The sequence below is a fragment of the Manihot esculenta genome, chromosome 7, assembly GCF_001659605.2.
Source record: "Manihot esculenta cultivar AM560-2 chromosome 7, M.esculenta_v8, whole genome shotgun sequence".
Taxonomy (NCBI): Eukaryota; Viridiplantae; Streptophyta; class Magnoliopsida; order Malpighiales; family Euphorbiaceae; genus Manihot; species Manihot esculenta.
This window is the reverse complement of record NC_035167.2, coordinates 1,965,886-1,980,790: the sequence shown is the minus strand read 5'-3', so window position 1 is coordinate 1,980,790 and position 14,905 is coordinate 1,965,886. Positions and strand designations below refer to the sequence as shown.

General features: G+C 34.2%; 3 protein-coding genes across 3 annotated transcripts; 2 read left to right on the top strand and 1 right to left on the bottom strand.

Annotated features, from left to right (window-relative positions):
• The first annotated feature begins 2,229 nt into the window (after window positions 1–2,229).
• LOC110618439 (60S ribosomal protein L13-1) lies at window positions 2,230–4,451 on the top strand. The gene is made up of 5 exons (XM_021761570.2): window positions 2,230–2,383; window positions 2,866–2,981; window positions 3,133–3,266; window positions 3,784–3,942; window positions 4,026–4,451. Exons 2-5 carry the CDS (start codon window positions 2,873–2,875, stop codon window positions 4,245–4,247), a joined length of 624 nt encoding a protein of 207 aa, XP_021617262.1. The 5' UTR covers window positions 2,230–2,383; window positions 2,866–2,872; the 3' UTR covers window positions 4,248–4,451.
• Window positions 4,452–5,462: 1,011 nt separating this feature from the next.
• On the top strand, window positions 5,463–8,552 carry LOC110618593. The gene is made up of 7 exons (XM_021761760.2): window positions 5,463–5,709; window positions 5,987–6,086; window positions 6,210–6,330; window positions 6,460–6,581; window positions 7,328–7,449; window positions 7,546–7,705; window positions 8,312–8,552. The coding sequence occupies exons 1-7, from the start codon at window positions 5,583–5,585 to the stop codon at window positions 8,424–8,426; spliced, it is 867 nt and encodes a 288-aa protein (XP_021617452.1). The 5' UTR covers window positions 5,463–5,582; the 3' UTR covers window positions 8,427–8,552.
• A 2,676-nt stretch (window positions 8,553–11,228) lies between these two features.
• Window positions 11,229–14,853, bottom strand: LOC110619192 (probable LRR receptor-like serine/threonine-protein kinase At3g47570). The gene is made up of 2 exons (XM_021762465.2): window positions 11,830–14,853; window positions 11,229–11,741 (listed from the first exon to the last, which is right to left on the bottom strand). The coding sequence occupies exons 1-2, from the start codon at window positions 14,495–14,497 to the stop codon at window positions 11,347–11,349; spliced, it is 3,063 nt and encodes a 1,020-aa protein (XP_021618157.1). The 5' UTR covers window positions 14,498–14,853; the 3' UTR covers window positions 11,229–11,346.
• Between the last annotated feature and the right edge of the window lie 52 nt (window positions 14,854–14,905).

Here is a 14,905-nt window from a genome sequence, read left to right as displayed (position 1 = left end):
TAGTGTCTGTAGCTCCTGAATCAAATATCCACCCACTAGTATTTTGTACCTTGTTAGAATTAAAACAAGCAGAGGCACATTTAGATTTATTTAAAGAGACAGGGGTAGAAAGGTCATTTGCCCTCCTTTCTAACCCTAAAATACCTCCTTTCCGATCATAAGGGACACCCGTGCCTCCTCCTTTCGCGGCTCCTTGTAGTGCCGTGATAAACATCTCCATCATCTTTGCCCATACAACATAATTGGAATCATTCAATTTTATGTCGGACGGTGGCTGTGCTGAATTAAGAGTGAATTGGTTCACTGATTTCTGATTTCCATCTTGGCTATTCTGAATTAACTGGAATAGTTTTTGTGACAGGTCTGCTATTGGATCAATTATTGCCTGTGATTGGTCAACCGGGCTGGGGAGGTCGGCCATTTTTGTTTCAGTGAGAGAAAGAAGTTGGGAAGGGTATCTGGTAAAGGATTATTGCAGGATGGCTATAATTTTAGACCGAAACCTGCTCTGATACCATCTTGAGATTATAGGAAGAAAACTGTTTTTATTTTCTTACCTCTTGTGTAGTAAGTTACAGAGTTTATATAGTACATGATATGAACAATTAGACCTTTGATTGAGCCCTCAATTATGTCCTAGAATCGTGCTATGCTAAATATGGTAAGATTTGATCACTCACTGATTTACAATCATGGCAGAGGATTCTTTCCAACAACTGATTGATTTACAATCATGGCAGAGGATTCTTTCCAACAAAACCTGCCGCCGAAAGTCCCATGTCCAATGGTTTTTTGCTGATTTTCCACTGTTTTCTTATATGCTTTTAGGAATTTCTTGGAGTAATTTTAAGAGTTGTAAAAGTTATATTTGATCTCTTATTTAAGTCTATCTATGTAAAATCGGACTCGGAAGATCATAGAGACTGGCAATGAGATAACTGCTTCAGAGTTAGGCTTGAATCAGCTAGAAATGAGTAGAATTAAATTAAACTATTATTTTAAATAAATAAAACGTTTTAAGTATGCTCATCCATCATGATGCTATATGTATATGATTAGATTGTTTTGTATTAGAATTCATGAATATGATACATTGAACAATTAATTGTTATTGTGGATATATATTAGATGACACTAATCCTTGAGTATGTTATGACGGATACAGAAGTCCAGATCGAGATCCATTCTACTCCCATGACACTATATAAGAGAAAGATTAGGGTATCCATTTTATGCCCCTAACACTATGGATATGTTATGTTTAAGAGGAAGTTCTGAGGAGTACATATTGTGGGCTAGACACTATTGAAATTATGAAGGGTTATTATTGACAAGTCCATCTTGATATAAATTATTTGTGTCATGACGCATTCATAGAATATATATTTTATTGAAATATTTTTTGATTATGTTTCTGTTCACTAGACTTTAATAGTTTATCCATTTTCCCTAACATTAGGTTTTCATGACCAGCGTTAGCTCAGGAGGTCAACAACGTTTTATAGTATAAGTCTGATATAATAGTTATAGTTGTGGACATGTAATAAATTGTGGTTTAGAATTGTGTTTTGTTTGAATTCTTTTTATGGTCCCTTGTTTATGATCTTATTGTATAAAAATTTTAAGTTTAAACTATGTTTGAATCAAATTGAGACATATAATAATAACCATACAGAAGCCTTTGATGAGCATTTTATATAATGTTTGTATGCACATGTAGTGTTTTAGTTCATAAGATGAAAATGTTTTTATATTTTTTTAAGATCATATTTGGAATTATATTAGATGTAATAGATATATAATAAACTTGCTATGGACTTCAATAACTTTAAATCGATCTGAACCTTAACGCTAGTGGCAATTCGATTTTCGAGTTGTTTCATTGCTGATTAAAATGGTGATATTTGACTTGTTGATTTAATTTTTTTTTTTTGAAGAAAATTTTGTATAGTAAAAACATTTATTTTTTATTCATATAAAGAGAATTAATATAAAAAATATATAAATATAATTAATCACTTATATTCGAGCTATCAAATATTCAAAATGCAAAATATTGTATAAATTTATAATAAACTGTGTTTAGAGAAAAAAAAAAATCCCTGATTTTGATTTTATTTCAGACTCGAACAAGACGGCCGACCGCTATGGGCTGAAGTATAAGAAGTTCAGTACAATGAGTCAGGTGTGAGGATCAAATGATTTAGGCCGAACTCTTAGCCCAATGGTCAATAAGGTCCATGTTCGGCCCAACAGCAAAGGGACAGAGCTAGGGTTTTCTTTCTTCATGCTTTATATCTCTGATTTTTTGAAACCCTACTAGTTGCTCGCAGCCGAGAGAGGTTCCTCTTGCGAGGTGCTGCATTTTCGACGGCTCTTTAAGGTTTCTATCACTTGCTATTCTCTCCTGAGTTTCAATCGCTTTCATTGGCTTCCCCTTTGTTTGTTTACTGAGAAAATGGCCTTAGTATAGAGAACAAAAAAAGGGATGAATCAGAATTTGCTTAGGATCTAGTATTAGTACGTATGAAGTCGATGAATTAATTGAATTTGATTTGGTATAAGATATCTATGTAATGGTTTTGCAGTAGTAGACTTAATGGTTTATTGCTTTCAATTCTGAAAAGATAAAAATATGTGTTTTCGATTGTAATATTTCCTTTGATAAGAGGTTGCTTGCTAGTTACAACGAACAAGTAGATGGTTACAGGAAATTAGAATGACCTTGAGATGCAATTTTAATATTTGCAGGGGATGATGGCCTACATTTCTGCCCATTTCTAATTTATCATCTGTTGTGTTATATGTCATTGCTTGGAATATTTGGAGCTGAGATTTGTGTTTATTCTTTTGATGATTTTTCAGGTAAGTCATGGTGAAGCATAACAATGTTGTGCCTAATGGGCACTTTAAAAAGCACTGGCAGAACTATGTGAAGACATGGTTTAACCAACCTGCTCGAAAGACAAGGAGACGCATTGGTAAGATGCTCTTTTTTTTTCCCAGGGTTTGATGAGTTAATCGTTAACATCTTTTGTGTGTGCATTAATTGGCAAAATGTTCCAATTATATGATATATTCAAACTTGGCACCATTTACTTATGTTATGCTGTTTTGTATAACCTTTATCAGCTCGCCAAAAGAAGGCTGTGAAGATCTTCCCTAGGCCTACAGCTGGACCTCTTCGCCCTATTGTTCATGGACAGACTTTGAAGTATAATATGAAATTGAGGGCTGGTAGAGGGTTTTCTCTTGAAGAACTCAGGGTCTGTTGGTTGTCTTTATCAATATATGTTAATCTTATATGGTCACCTCGTGGTTTAATCATCTCCTCTTATTCTAACATGGCCTGTGTATCTGTATGCTGCAATTTCATAATTTTTCATATTTTATGATATGTGCTTTTGAATGCACTTGTTGAGACCTACTTTTGGACCTCACTTCACCATAACTGAGCTATGCATTTTCATGTTTCTCTCTTTTCGTTCTTTTTAGCAGTGACTAGACATATATTCCCACTAGGCAGAGGACCATATAAATGGCTATAAAAATCTCTTTATAGTATCAAGGACACTTTTGAATAGATAGCATTTTTATAGTATCAAGGACACTTCTGAATAGATAGCATTTTACTTTTGTTAATTTTAAAAGGTACAAGTGGATATGAAACAAAATACTGCCTTCTTTAATTTGTAAATTTCTTATATCTACTCTAGCTCTATTACATATTTTCATGATATTTACTTTTTACTTGTTATGATTTACCATTTCTTTCCATGCCAGGCTGCAGGTATTCCCAAAAAACTTGCCCCTACAATTGGAATAGCTGTTGATCATCGCAGAAAGAACCGTTCTTTGGAGAGCCTACAGGCCAATGTTCAGAGGTTGAAGACCTACAAGGCGAAATTGGTTGTCTTCCCAAGACGTGCTCGCAAGTTCAAGGTAATTTTTTTTGCTGATGTTCAGTCTGATATAGTTATCCAATATCCACTACATTTTTCAAATGCCATCTTTTATTGTTGCAGGCTGGTGATTCTGCACCTGAGGAGCTGGCAACAGCAACTCAAGTACAAGGGCAATTCATGCCAATTGTACTTGAGAAGCCATCGGTTGAGCTTGTTAAGGTCACAGATGAAATGAAGTCATTCAAGGCATATGACAAGCTACGACTGGAACGGATGAACAAGCGCCATGCCGGTGCCAGAATGAAGAAGGCAGCAGAGGCTGAGAAAGAAGAAAAGAAGTAGGAACTACAACCTTGTCAATTAGCTTTCAAAGTTGCTGTTGGTCTACATGTTTCAATATCCCCATGATTCTGTTTATTCTAATAGCCAGTCCAAATGTTGGATTTAAGTTTTATGATGTACAATATGGCTGGACTTGTATTCATTGAAGTTTTTTGGTCCTGTGCTGAATTGAGTTGATTTTAACATGGTTTAATTTCCATGGTAGCACTGGTAAGTGGTAAGCAGGATTTATTTTTTGATATATCAAACCTGTAATTAAGGTATGAGGTTCAATCAAAGGCACCTATGTCCAATGCCTTGGAACATATTTGTTTTAGTCTCTTCAAACTTTAATTAATTAATTAATTCACTTCTACTGTTATGGTAAATAAATTACAGTTGGCAATTGTGAATTTTTCTTTAAATAATAAAAACTTGCTTGCCTACCATATTTAAATTTAACGCTTTTGTTGCATTATCGTAACAAATCCAAGCAGACCCAAAATTTTTTCTAAAAGTAAAAATGGGAAAATAATTTATCAAAATATTGAATTAAATCATAAATTTATTAAAAATTAAGAATGCTTGGTAAAAGTATTGGCTTTTGTTTCATACATTGGAATATTTATCCATAAGACATATAATTAATAAATTTATTTCACCCTCTCCTCACACGACAAAACTATTACCATTTTATCGTCTCGTCTGCTTCTTGCTTCGTAGAGCTTATAATGAGGCCCTGAGAGGCGTTGCCTGCGTGTCGTTTTGACTTCATGCACGTTTTTAAGCTTGAAAGTGAAAATTGACATTTAAATTTCAGAATTAAACTACAAAAAATATTTAATTTTAAACACTTTAGTACGGTAATACGATGGCAACTGCCATCCGAGAAAATTTTATTATTTTAATTTTTACTTTATAAAATTGATAAATTTTATTTTAAAAATTTATAAAGAACCTATGGAGAATTTGTCTTATTATTAGGAAAGCAAATATTGTTTCAAATTTTAATATTATTAAAAATTTTTTGAAAATTATTAATTTCTTTTTAAAACAGAAATTTAAAAATTAAAGAGTAAAATTTAAGTTCTCTCGAATTTATTAAAATATATTTATTATTAGGTTAATTTTTTTTATTTAAAAATTATTAATTAATATTAATTTTGTACATTTCATTAATATATTTAAAATAATATTTCCTTTATAATAATTTAAATTTAATATTTCCCCTTCGACGAGAAGAAAAAATTTATCATTCTCTGGTGCTAAAAGTCCAGCCTCTTCCTTCGTGCTTCTTCTTCTTCCTCTCGTCTCTCTCTCTCTCTCTCTTTCTCTCTCTCTGTGATTCGCAAAAATATGCAAAGACGCACCTTATACGCATGGGGAGTGGCGATTCTTTGCTTCGTAGTATTGATGATTGTCACTCCGGCCATTCCTCAGTCTGAAGAATACCACGATTTCGCTGATCAACGCGAATTCTTTGGTAATTCAACCTAATAAATCTCTTTTCTTATCCTTTTATCTTTATTAATTGAGTAGTTAATAGAAATTTACATCTGAATCTGTCGAGAAATGGAGCAAAACCAGAAGGAATTCGAAGAAATTTAAGTACCAAATACGTTTATATTTTTGTTTGTGGAAGTTGAGTTGCTTAGTGTTAAAGTTTTGCTTGCATTTATTTCTGGGTTGAGTCTGATATTGTTGTATTTGTGCTACAATTGACCTCTAATCGTTGTTCTTTGCTTATAATCTTGATTCAGGAATACCCAATACTCTGAATGTGATTTCGAATTTTCCTTTCCTCGTTATTGGTGTGATTGGACTTGTGCTTTGCTATCATGGGAATTATTTTAAGCTGAGGTATTCATTGTTATTTATATTTAATCCAGCTGATCAATACCACGGAGCAAAAGTTATGTATTTTTATGCATTTTGAGGTTGTTCTTTGTGTATGTCTTGAAATTTTCGGTGAACCTTAAAAAGCCTGCAAGGTGAGCTTTGGGGTTGGACATGCTTTTTCCTTGGTGTGGCGGCTGTTGCTTTTGGCTCTGGATACTACCATCTCAAGCCTAATGATGCACGCCTTGTGTGGGATCGTCTGCCAGTGAGTTTTCTGCATGTTACTTATATGAAAAGGGATTAATGTATATATATAAATGTTGCTTTTTTAACTCATGTTGTTGGGTACTTATGTTAACATTTGAAAGTTACTAATTGTTCATCAATATTGCAGATGACGGTTGCATTCACGTCAATTATTGCTATTTTTATCATTGAAAGGATTGATGAGAGAAAAGGCACAATATCCATCTTACCTTTAATATTGGCTGGTATTATAAGCATTGCATATTGGAGGCAAGTCCCTTGTGTTTTTGTTCCCTATGAGAATATCTTTTTAAAATTTTAATATACTTCACTTGAATTATTATTACCTGGATTTGTTTGCATGGCGATGAGTGTATTGTCTGGATTAGGAAAAAAAAGAAAAACTAATTCTCACTATATATTGTGATAGAGTAAGGAATCCAAAACATCAAGAGCAACTAATTAAACAGAGCAGAAAAATGACAGCAGATAGAAGAAGTAAAGTTCTTATTCATAAAATGAGAGAGTACAGGTGGATTCAATATACAAATTCTCTCCCTCAATTTATGCTCCTCCTTTTCCACCTTTCCATCTGTCAATGCATGCTCCCAGCACCTCGTCTTTCTGTTACAATTGCCTCTAGAATTCTTTAGGATTCTCCTGGCCCTTCTCCACTATAAAATTATTTAGAACGTCAAGGGCTTTACACTGTTGAAAGTATTTCTATAGGTAAGTGACAGGGCAACTTCAGAGAAATATATATACTCTGCCGTGGTATGTCCTCATTATTTCATGTCCCTGCTATGATGATATCTGCATGGGAGTGGTAGGTAGGTCTTAAAGGTGGAGTTTAAATCATCCTGATGTAAAGTTGAGCCTTTTGACAAATTTAACCAGATGTTGTGGGGTCTATGCTTCATCTTAGGGCAATAACCTTTACACAACAAGGTTTAGAGCCTATGACCAGTATATTTTGTCAAATGTAGTTCCTTATTGATTCTCTATTGTCCACACAGGTTCTTTGATGACCTCCGCCCATATGCTCTAGTTCAGTTTGTTCCTTGCATTGCCATTCCACTAATGGCTATCTTGTTGCCTCCCATTTACACCCATTCTGCATATTGGCTTTGGGCAGCAGGTTTGTGTTTCCATTCAGCAGGTTCATTGGTTATATTCCCAAAATAATGTAGTACTTTTTTTCTATGTGGAATATATACTATTCCCACTTTTGCAGGATTTTATCTTTTAGCTAAGGTGGAAGAAGCGACGGATAAACCAATTTATAGATGGACTCATCATTTTGTCAGTGGGCACACCCTCAAGCATTTATGTGCTGCAATGGTTCCTGTCTTCTTGACACTTATGCTTGCAAAGAGGAGTATTGAAACACACAGGTTTTTTTTCTGTCCCATTTTCCTCCTTAAGGCAGTAGTTTTAGAATTATGATCAGAAATGGTGTTGGTATGGATGTAGGAAAGCCTTTACTATAAAAGAGTTACTAATAGATCAAGTGAGATTTTTTTTTAAATAAATTGTGAAAAAAGGTGATGTTAGATGAAAAAAGGTATTTGCCTTGTTAAATGCCAGTAATACTGTGGTTTTGTAGTTTGAAAGAGCCAGATTAAATGTAGGAGTAAATAGAGAAAATATTTTGGTTTTATTCTGTTAGCCAGTTTTTTTTTCTCTAACTTGTATTGTTCTGCATGAATTATTTCTCTTGATTTCTCCATTTGTTCCTGTTAATTCTCTGATCAATCGGTCTTTTGCATCATATGTAATGCTGAAAAGCTACATATTGAACTGATTGCTAGGAGATAAATATATTACACAAACTTAGGTATTTTTTGGGAATACAAATAGTTTTATCTGCTCTACCATCATCAAAGTAGAATTTGCAGTGTCTATTGTTTGTTTCTATGAGAGCATTTTTGTAAAATAGCGTGAATAAGGATGATTCTTTGCGTCTCTTGATACATCTGACATGTATCTTTTTGATGCAGAATAAGTCTCTACAAGAAATGGAAGATTTCATGGACAGAAGTCAGAGAAAATGGTGGAAAGGTGGAAAGTTACACTAGTACCTATAGAAGTGTACCGGTTGTCGAAACACCTTAATCTGACATACACTGATATCAGTAACTGTGAATGCACATTCTTATGTAAAACAAAACCAAAAAGTTCACACTAACCTTGCTACTGAATACTGGATCAACTGACGTAATAGAATTGTTTTCCTCATGCTATGGAATTTTGTATATATTGGATTGCTCAACTATTCTGTATAGATAGAAGGAAATATATGGACCAGTGAGTTGTTAGGGGTGTAAACGAACTAAATTATTCGTGAGCTGTTCGAGATTCGACTCAATAAAAGCTCGATCGGGCTCGACTCATCTTTTAAACGAGCTGAGTTCGAGCTCACGTTTTAGTTTCGTTTAATAAACGAATCGAGTTCGACTCATCTTTTAAACGAGCTGAGTTCGAGCTCACGTTTTAGTTTCGTTTAATAAACGAATCGAGTTCGAGCTTAGCAGTATTCAATTCGTTCAGACTCGCAAGCTCGACTTATTTTCAAGTTCGTGAGTAGGCTTATGAACGAGCCTGCTTAACACTAATCTTACGTCGAAAGTTGGAAGGATCGTGATTTTACTATTAAAAGATAATCCTTTTATATATATATTTTTTAAAATTTATTTTTAATTTAAATGAATTTGAATTATATTAAGCTTGTTTATTTTATAATATTATCGTGTTCAAATTCAGAGTCTAAGTGGAGTTTGAGTTGACTCGTTAACGTGATAAACGAGTTTATTATAAATCGAGTTCAAATCGAATTCGAATTTAATATATATTTTATGAATCGAGTTTGAATTTATAAATGAAGTTCGAGTTGAATTCAAACTTGAACTTTTAAATTTATTTTCCAATCTGAGTTTGAATTTTAATAAATTCAGTTCAGCTCGGTTTGATTACAGCCCTATGAATTGTGTTTATATGATTTTATTTTTATTATGCTATTATAGCCATATTAATGGATGTGTTGTGAATGTCAAGTTTGAGTCAGTTTTCTTGCATTGCCAAGTGACTAAGAGAGGATGATTGGGTTTTAATATTTATACAATCGCCCATGTTTACTAGAACGTATATGCTCCCAATCTTTTATCTTTATAAGCAATAGAATACTTCAATCAGACCTAATATTTTGCTCTTATTCTCTGTTAGTCATGGAAAATATTTCAAGGGAAAATATGAAGTTTGGTGGCATTAATAAACTTTTTGATATCTAGTAATTTTTAAAGCTTAATTTTCTTGATTCGATCAATTTTTCTATGTTACGTGAAGCCTTAGAAGAGAAGAAAAGAAAGGATTGTTTCTTTCTCAATCACAATTGAAACATCATAGCATTGGACAATTTTTCACAAAATTTCTGAATGTCAACTATTGGAAATAACTAATAAGATGAAGCTGCAAGTTCCATAATCAATACCATCCTCCTTTATTCTGCCAGAGGACAATCACAAGCCCTAAAATTTCTCAAAAACTCCTTGATTTCTTCAAGAAAATCTTGATGGTCACAAGAAAGAATATCAACCAACTGGCAGTAAAGATCATGCTTACCCATTTTCCCCCCTTTATACAAGTTCCATCCATGGACGAAATCTTTGTACGCAAACCTATCATCTTGGCAGTCCAGGTGTTGCCTTACCTTGTTCACAAAACTGGTTTCTTCCTGAGAAAGCAAAATCTTCTCCTGAACAGAAGACTCCTCAAGAATCAACTCGGCTTTATTGATCTGCTCTTCTTTTAATTGCTTCATTCTCTTCAATGTGGACTGTCGAGTGCTCTCTCTTGGATTGAGAGGTGAGTTTTGGCTAAATGGGTATCGGAGAATGTATATATAAGCTGTGAATCCTTACGTGTTGAGTGCTCTTGATATGAATGGTGACCCAGTATTGGAAGAGAATTATATTTATTGTGAAATTAGGAAGTCTTAGAATATTATTTGTTTAGTAATTCTATGTCTATTAGGTTTAGTAGTTTTATTTAGGAAATGCATTTTAATTTCGTATTCCTAAGTAGAGTTGAATTTGATTACTGAAATTCTAATGTATTCAGGATTTTAAAAAACGCTACAAATATGGGAAGTTTCTCTCTCTCTTTTTTTAAAAATTTTTTTTTTATATATGTGAATAAATTTTGAGAATTTATTATTTTTCACCCTAATCCGATCATACCCATTAGTTCTTATCAATTTGCTACTTCGAATTTGCCAATTTAGCTGTCAAGAAGTAGAATATGACTTAGTTTCCAACGATCATTCATATAAGCAAGGCTTTAGCCTTTATGTAGGCTTTATTTCTCTACGATATAATTTAGGACATAAACTGATCTCTTGACATTTTCTTAGCTGGATATTATGCTAATTGAGAGTGATACTTTTAAATTATTTAGATTTTGGTTTGGCCTAAAACCATAATTGAAGTTGATTTTATTGTCTTTTTGAATCTGAAAGGATCAGAAGTTGCACATCCAAACGTGACAGCACAAGTTTTCCTAGGCTTCATGTATTTTCTGAGCTTTTGCAAATGATTTTATTTGCTAAACTGTTAGACAAATCAAGAAACTCCCATCTTCTGATTTTGTAACTAATATAAAACCAAGTTGCAGAGCCAAAAAATATATCGAAGAAACAGGGGATATCAACAATCTTGTCTGATTGATGATATAAACAGGGGATTTATTAGAGTTAAATCTTGTCGGAAGCAAAACAGAGGATATCTCAGTAGTCTGCTATGTTTACTTTTCTTGAATTATTTTTTATGAATTATGACAATAAGAGGAAGGGCATTCACGTTGGGAACTACATGTAACTTATTCATGTCTTTTCTTAAGTAATTTTTAATTTAGAAGTAAATATTATTCCTAAGAGAGAAAAATTCATTTAATTGGCCTTTATTATTATTATCTCCAAACTGAGTCGTCTCACTCATTCAATTTATGCCAAATATATATCTATTGGTAAGAATACTCACTCCTATGCAGAGACAACCCTCTCATTTTCTCGTATGAACTTGTCTTTTATTGTCTGGAGCTCATTCACTGCATTGCTTATATCCATTCTTTGGTGAGGATACTCCATGGAACAAGCTAGCCCAACTCTGATCACAGAAATTAGACATTCTACTATGCAGTGATTCCTTGTTTGTATTGAACTTTCATTGCAGTTTACTCTTGCTTCTTCTTGTAAAAGGCTTGGGTCTGCAACTTCCAAAACTTGGTCAAGCAATGCCATTCTAGCAAATTTCTGAATGTTAAGACCTTCCACAAAAATATCATCAGTGGGCTTCTTTCCTGTCATCATCTCTAGCAGTAGGATCCCATAACTGTAAACATCTCCACTTGTCGACACCTCACTTCCAAAACCATATTCTGCAATTTGCAAAATTATATACATAGAATGTAAGCAAAGTGAAAAATTTAGCACAAAACAAATGTAAAAAAAGGTTGCAACAATAACCTGGAGCTGCATAGCCAATTGTTCCTCTGACACCAATTGAACTGCTTTGAACTGGATTAGTAAGTTCTGAGAGAAACTTTGCTAGTCCAAAATCTCCTACATGTGCAGTCATGTCATTGTCTAGAAGAATATTGCTTGGCTTTAAATCACAATGGACAATTGGCTTATGGCAATGTCGATGAAGATAATCTAGTGCATTTCCGACATCTAATGCAATGCTTATCCTTTGAAGAAGGTTAAGATTCTGATGTTCATCTAGTTTAACATCTATTCTTGAGTTCTGATGCAACCACTGATCTAAGTTTCCATTTGGCATATACTCATATACAAGTGCTCTAAAATCATTTCCCTGAAAATCAATGCTTGAGCAAGAAGTTATGATCTTCACAAGATTTCGGTGGCGTACGTTTCTCAAGGCTTTACACTCGGCCATAAAACTCCTAACAGCTCCTTCTTGTTGAGGATTGAATACTTTGATTGCAACAATTACTCCATCACTAAAAATGCCTTTGTAAACTGAGCCAAAACTTCCCACACCAACTAAATTTGTTGAAGAGAATCCATCTGTTGCTTTAAGAATCCTGTCATATGAAAGTCTGTACAATGACCCTGTTTCCAATAAATCAGGAGATTGCTGTCTTTTTATCTTTCTGCACCTATAACTCAGGAAGGTTAACAGAACAATGACACAAGAAGCAGATGATAAGGCTATTACAACAATTTTCACAAGATGTCGCTTGCTCTTTTGTTTCTTTGATGTTTGAATGATGCATTTAGGCAATTGTAATTCTGGAATGCCTCCACATAGCTTCTTGTTACCTTCAACTGATATTGCTTTTTTACTTGCAAAAACACCTTTGGCAGGAACTTCACCCTCAAAATCATTGAAGGACATGTTAAAAAATTCCAGTGCAAGATTCTCTAAAAATTCTGGAATTTTTCCTGAGATGTTGTTTTTTGAGAGGTCGAATAGTTTAAGACCCCTTAATGAAGCTAGGGACGCAGGTATGGTTCCTTGAAAGTTGTTACTGCCCATGTAAAGAAACTCAAGGCTATTGCACTGACCAAGGTTGATTGGAATTTCTCCAGACAACTTGTTTTGAGAAACATCCAATGTATTCAAATTGAATAAATTTCCAATCTGTGAAGGAAGAGATTCCACCAGATGATTTTCAGATAAATCTATTCCAACCAACTTGGATTGAATAGAAAAAAGCTGTTTTGGAATGGAACCATTCAATTTATTTTGAGAAAGATTCAAGAACAGTAACTCATGGCAATTACCAAGGCTGGAAGGTATGGTTCCTTCTAATTGATTTTGCTGCAAGTGAAGTTCATTCAGCAAAGATAAATTTCCCATAGAGGGAGGAACGGTTCCTGATAATCTATTCTGGTTCAGAAACAAGCGTTGCAGTTTTTGCAGCTTACCAAATTCTGTAGGAAGAGTACCTGAGATTTTGTTAAACTGAAGATCCATTGTTGACAAGTTGACAAGATTAGACAAGCCAGGAGGAAGACTACCGTGTATTTGATTTTCATCAATGGACATCCACTCAAGTGTAGAAGATAGATTAGCCATGGAGTTAGGCAACACTCCCTTAAATTGGTTCCTAGATAAATGCAGCCTCACCAAACTGCTGCAATTTGCTAAAGAAGTGATAAAATTCAAATCACCACCTTCCAGGCTTCCAAGATTATTTTCTGCCAAAATCAACAGCACAAGTCTTTGCATGCTCCCAAAATGGACACCTACTTTTTCTGTGAATTTATTTCTTCCTATGCTAATACGTTCGAGTTTTGACGCATTAGATAGTGATATTGGAATTGATCCTTCAAGTTGATTTCCTGATACTTGCAGAAACTCAAGATTTGGTAGGAGGAGACCAATGTTTGATGGAAGTTTTCCAGAAAGTGAATTATAAGGCATGGAGAATATACTGATGGAAGATATATTATAAATGGATGGAGGGATAATACCTGAGAGGTTAGTTCTACCAAGTCCAATAGCTGACAGGTGATTCAGCTTCCCCAGAGAATCTGGAATCCTTCCACCAAAGAAATTATCACTTGCAGATAAAGTTTCTAGCAAGCTAAGATTGGCGATTGATGATGGAATGCCTCCTGTCAAATAGTTGTTGTGGATCCAGAGTTCCCTGAGCCTGGAAAAACTTGTGATTTCAGTTGGAATCTGTCCTACAAGCTTGTTGTATGATAAGCGAAGGACTGTGAGGTTTGAGCAAGAGGACAAGTTGGCTGGGATTTTGCCTTCAAAGGAGTTGTTGCCCAGGTTTAGAACTTGCAGCCTCAACAAACGGCCTAGTTCTGAAGGGATGTTACCTTGTAAGGTGTTGTTTTGAAGTGTGATCTCTGTAAGGAAACTCATGTTTCCTATGTGAGGAGGCAAAGAACCTGACAAGCCTTTAGATTGAAGATTAAGAATGGTGACTCTGCTTTGTCTACTGCCACATGTGACACCTTCCCAATTGCAGAAATGCATGGAATCATTCCATGACTTCATGACATTTTGAGGGTCCTTAACAATCTTTGCCTTGAATTCTGATAAAGCAAGATAATCTGTCTCATTCCCAGCTCCTGTTGTAGCAGCAACAATGGAAGAAACTCCAAAGAAAAGATGCACAAGGGGTAAAAGGACATTGCATTTCTTCATTTCCAGAGACACAAAGGTTCTCTCTCTCTCTCTCTCTCTGTGTATGTGTGTGTCTCCAAATATGATTTTCAAAATTCGACAGTCATTAATTTGGATTAAATAGAGATCACGTAGATGGTTGCTTTGACCTGCATACTAGAAAATAGAACAGCCTAGAACGTATACTTTTCAAAAGAGATCTTGTACTGAAGTAGACAGTGTCCACAGGCATTGTCTATGTTCAACATACAGTAACATGGATGCAACATCCAAGTGTTCTTGCACCTGATTTTTTGGTTGAGCAAATTATTATTAGATCGTTTAGTTGATTGATTTTGTAAAATTAAATTTTTTATTTTTTTAAGAAAATGTGTTGGTCTACATGTTTTAATCTTTTTTTAATAAAAATAAAATATTTTTTTTTTAACA

Excerpts from the sequence above, each read along its gene's own strand:
- LOC110618593 (XM_021761760.2), top strand. The coding sequence starts at position 5,583 with ATGCAAAGACGCACCTTATACGCATGGGGAGTGGCGATTCTTTGCTTC. Across the intron at positions 5,710-5,986 it reads TGATCAACGCGAATTCTTTG|GAATACCCAATACTCTGAAT; the intron begins GTAATTCAACCT and ends ATCTTGATTCAG. Across the intron at positions 6,582-7,327 it reads ATAAGCATTGCATATTGGAG|GTTCTTTGATGACCTCCGCC; the intron begins GCAAGTCCCTTG and ends TTGTCCACACAG.
- LOC110618439 (XM_021761570.2), top strand. The coding sequence starts at position 2,873 with ATGGTGAAGCATAACAATGTTGTGCCTAATGGGCACTTTAAAAAGCAC. Across the intron at positions 2,982-3,132 it reads AAAGACAAGGAGACGCATTG|CTCGCCAAAAGAAGGCTGTG; the intron begins GTAAGATGCTCT and ends AACCTTTATCAG. Across the intron at positions 3,267-3,783 it reads TTTCTCTTGAAGAACTCAGG|GCTGCAGGTATTCCCAAAAA; the intron begins GTCTGTTGGTTG and ends TTTCCATGCCAG.
- LOC110619192 (XM_021762465.2), bottom strand. The coding sequence starts at position 14,497 with ATGAAGAAATGCAATGTCCTTTTACCCCTTGTGCATCTTTTCTTTGGA. Across the intron at positions 11,742-11,829 it reads AATTGGCTATGCAGCTCCAG|AATATGGTTTTGGAAGTGAG; the intron begins GTTATTGTTGCA and ends TGCAAATTGCAG.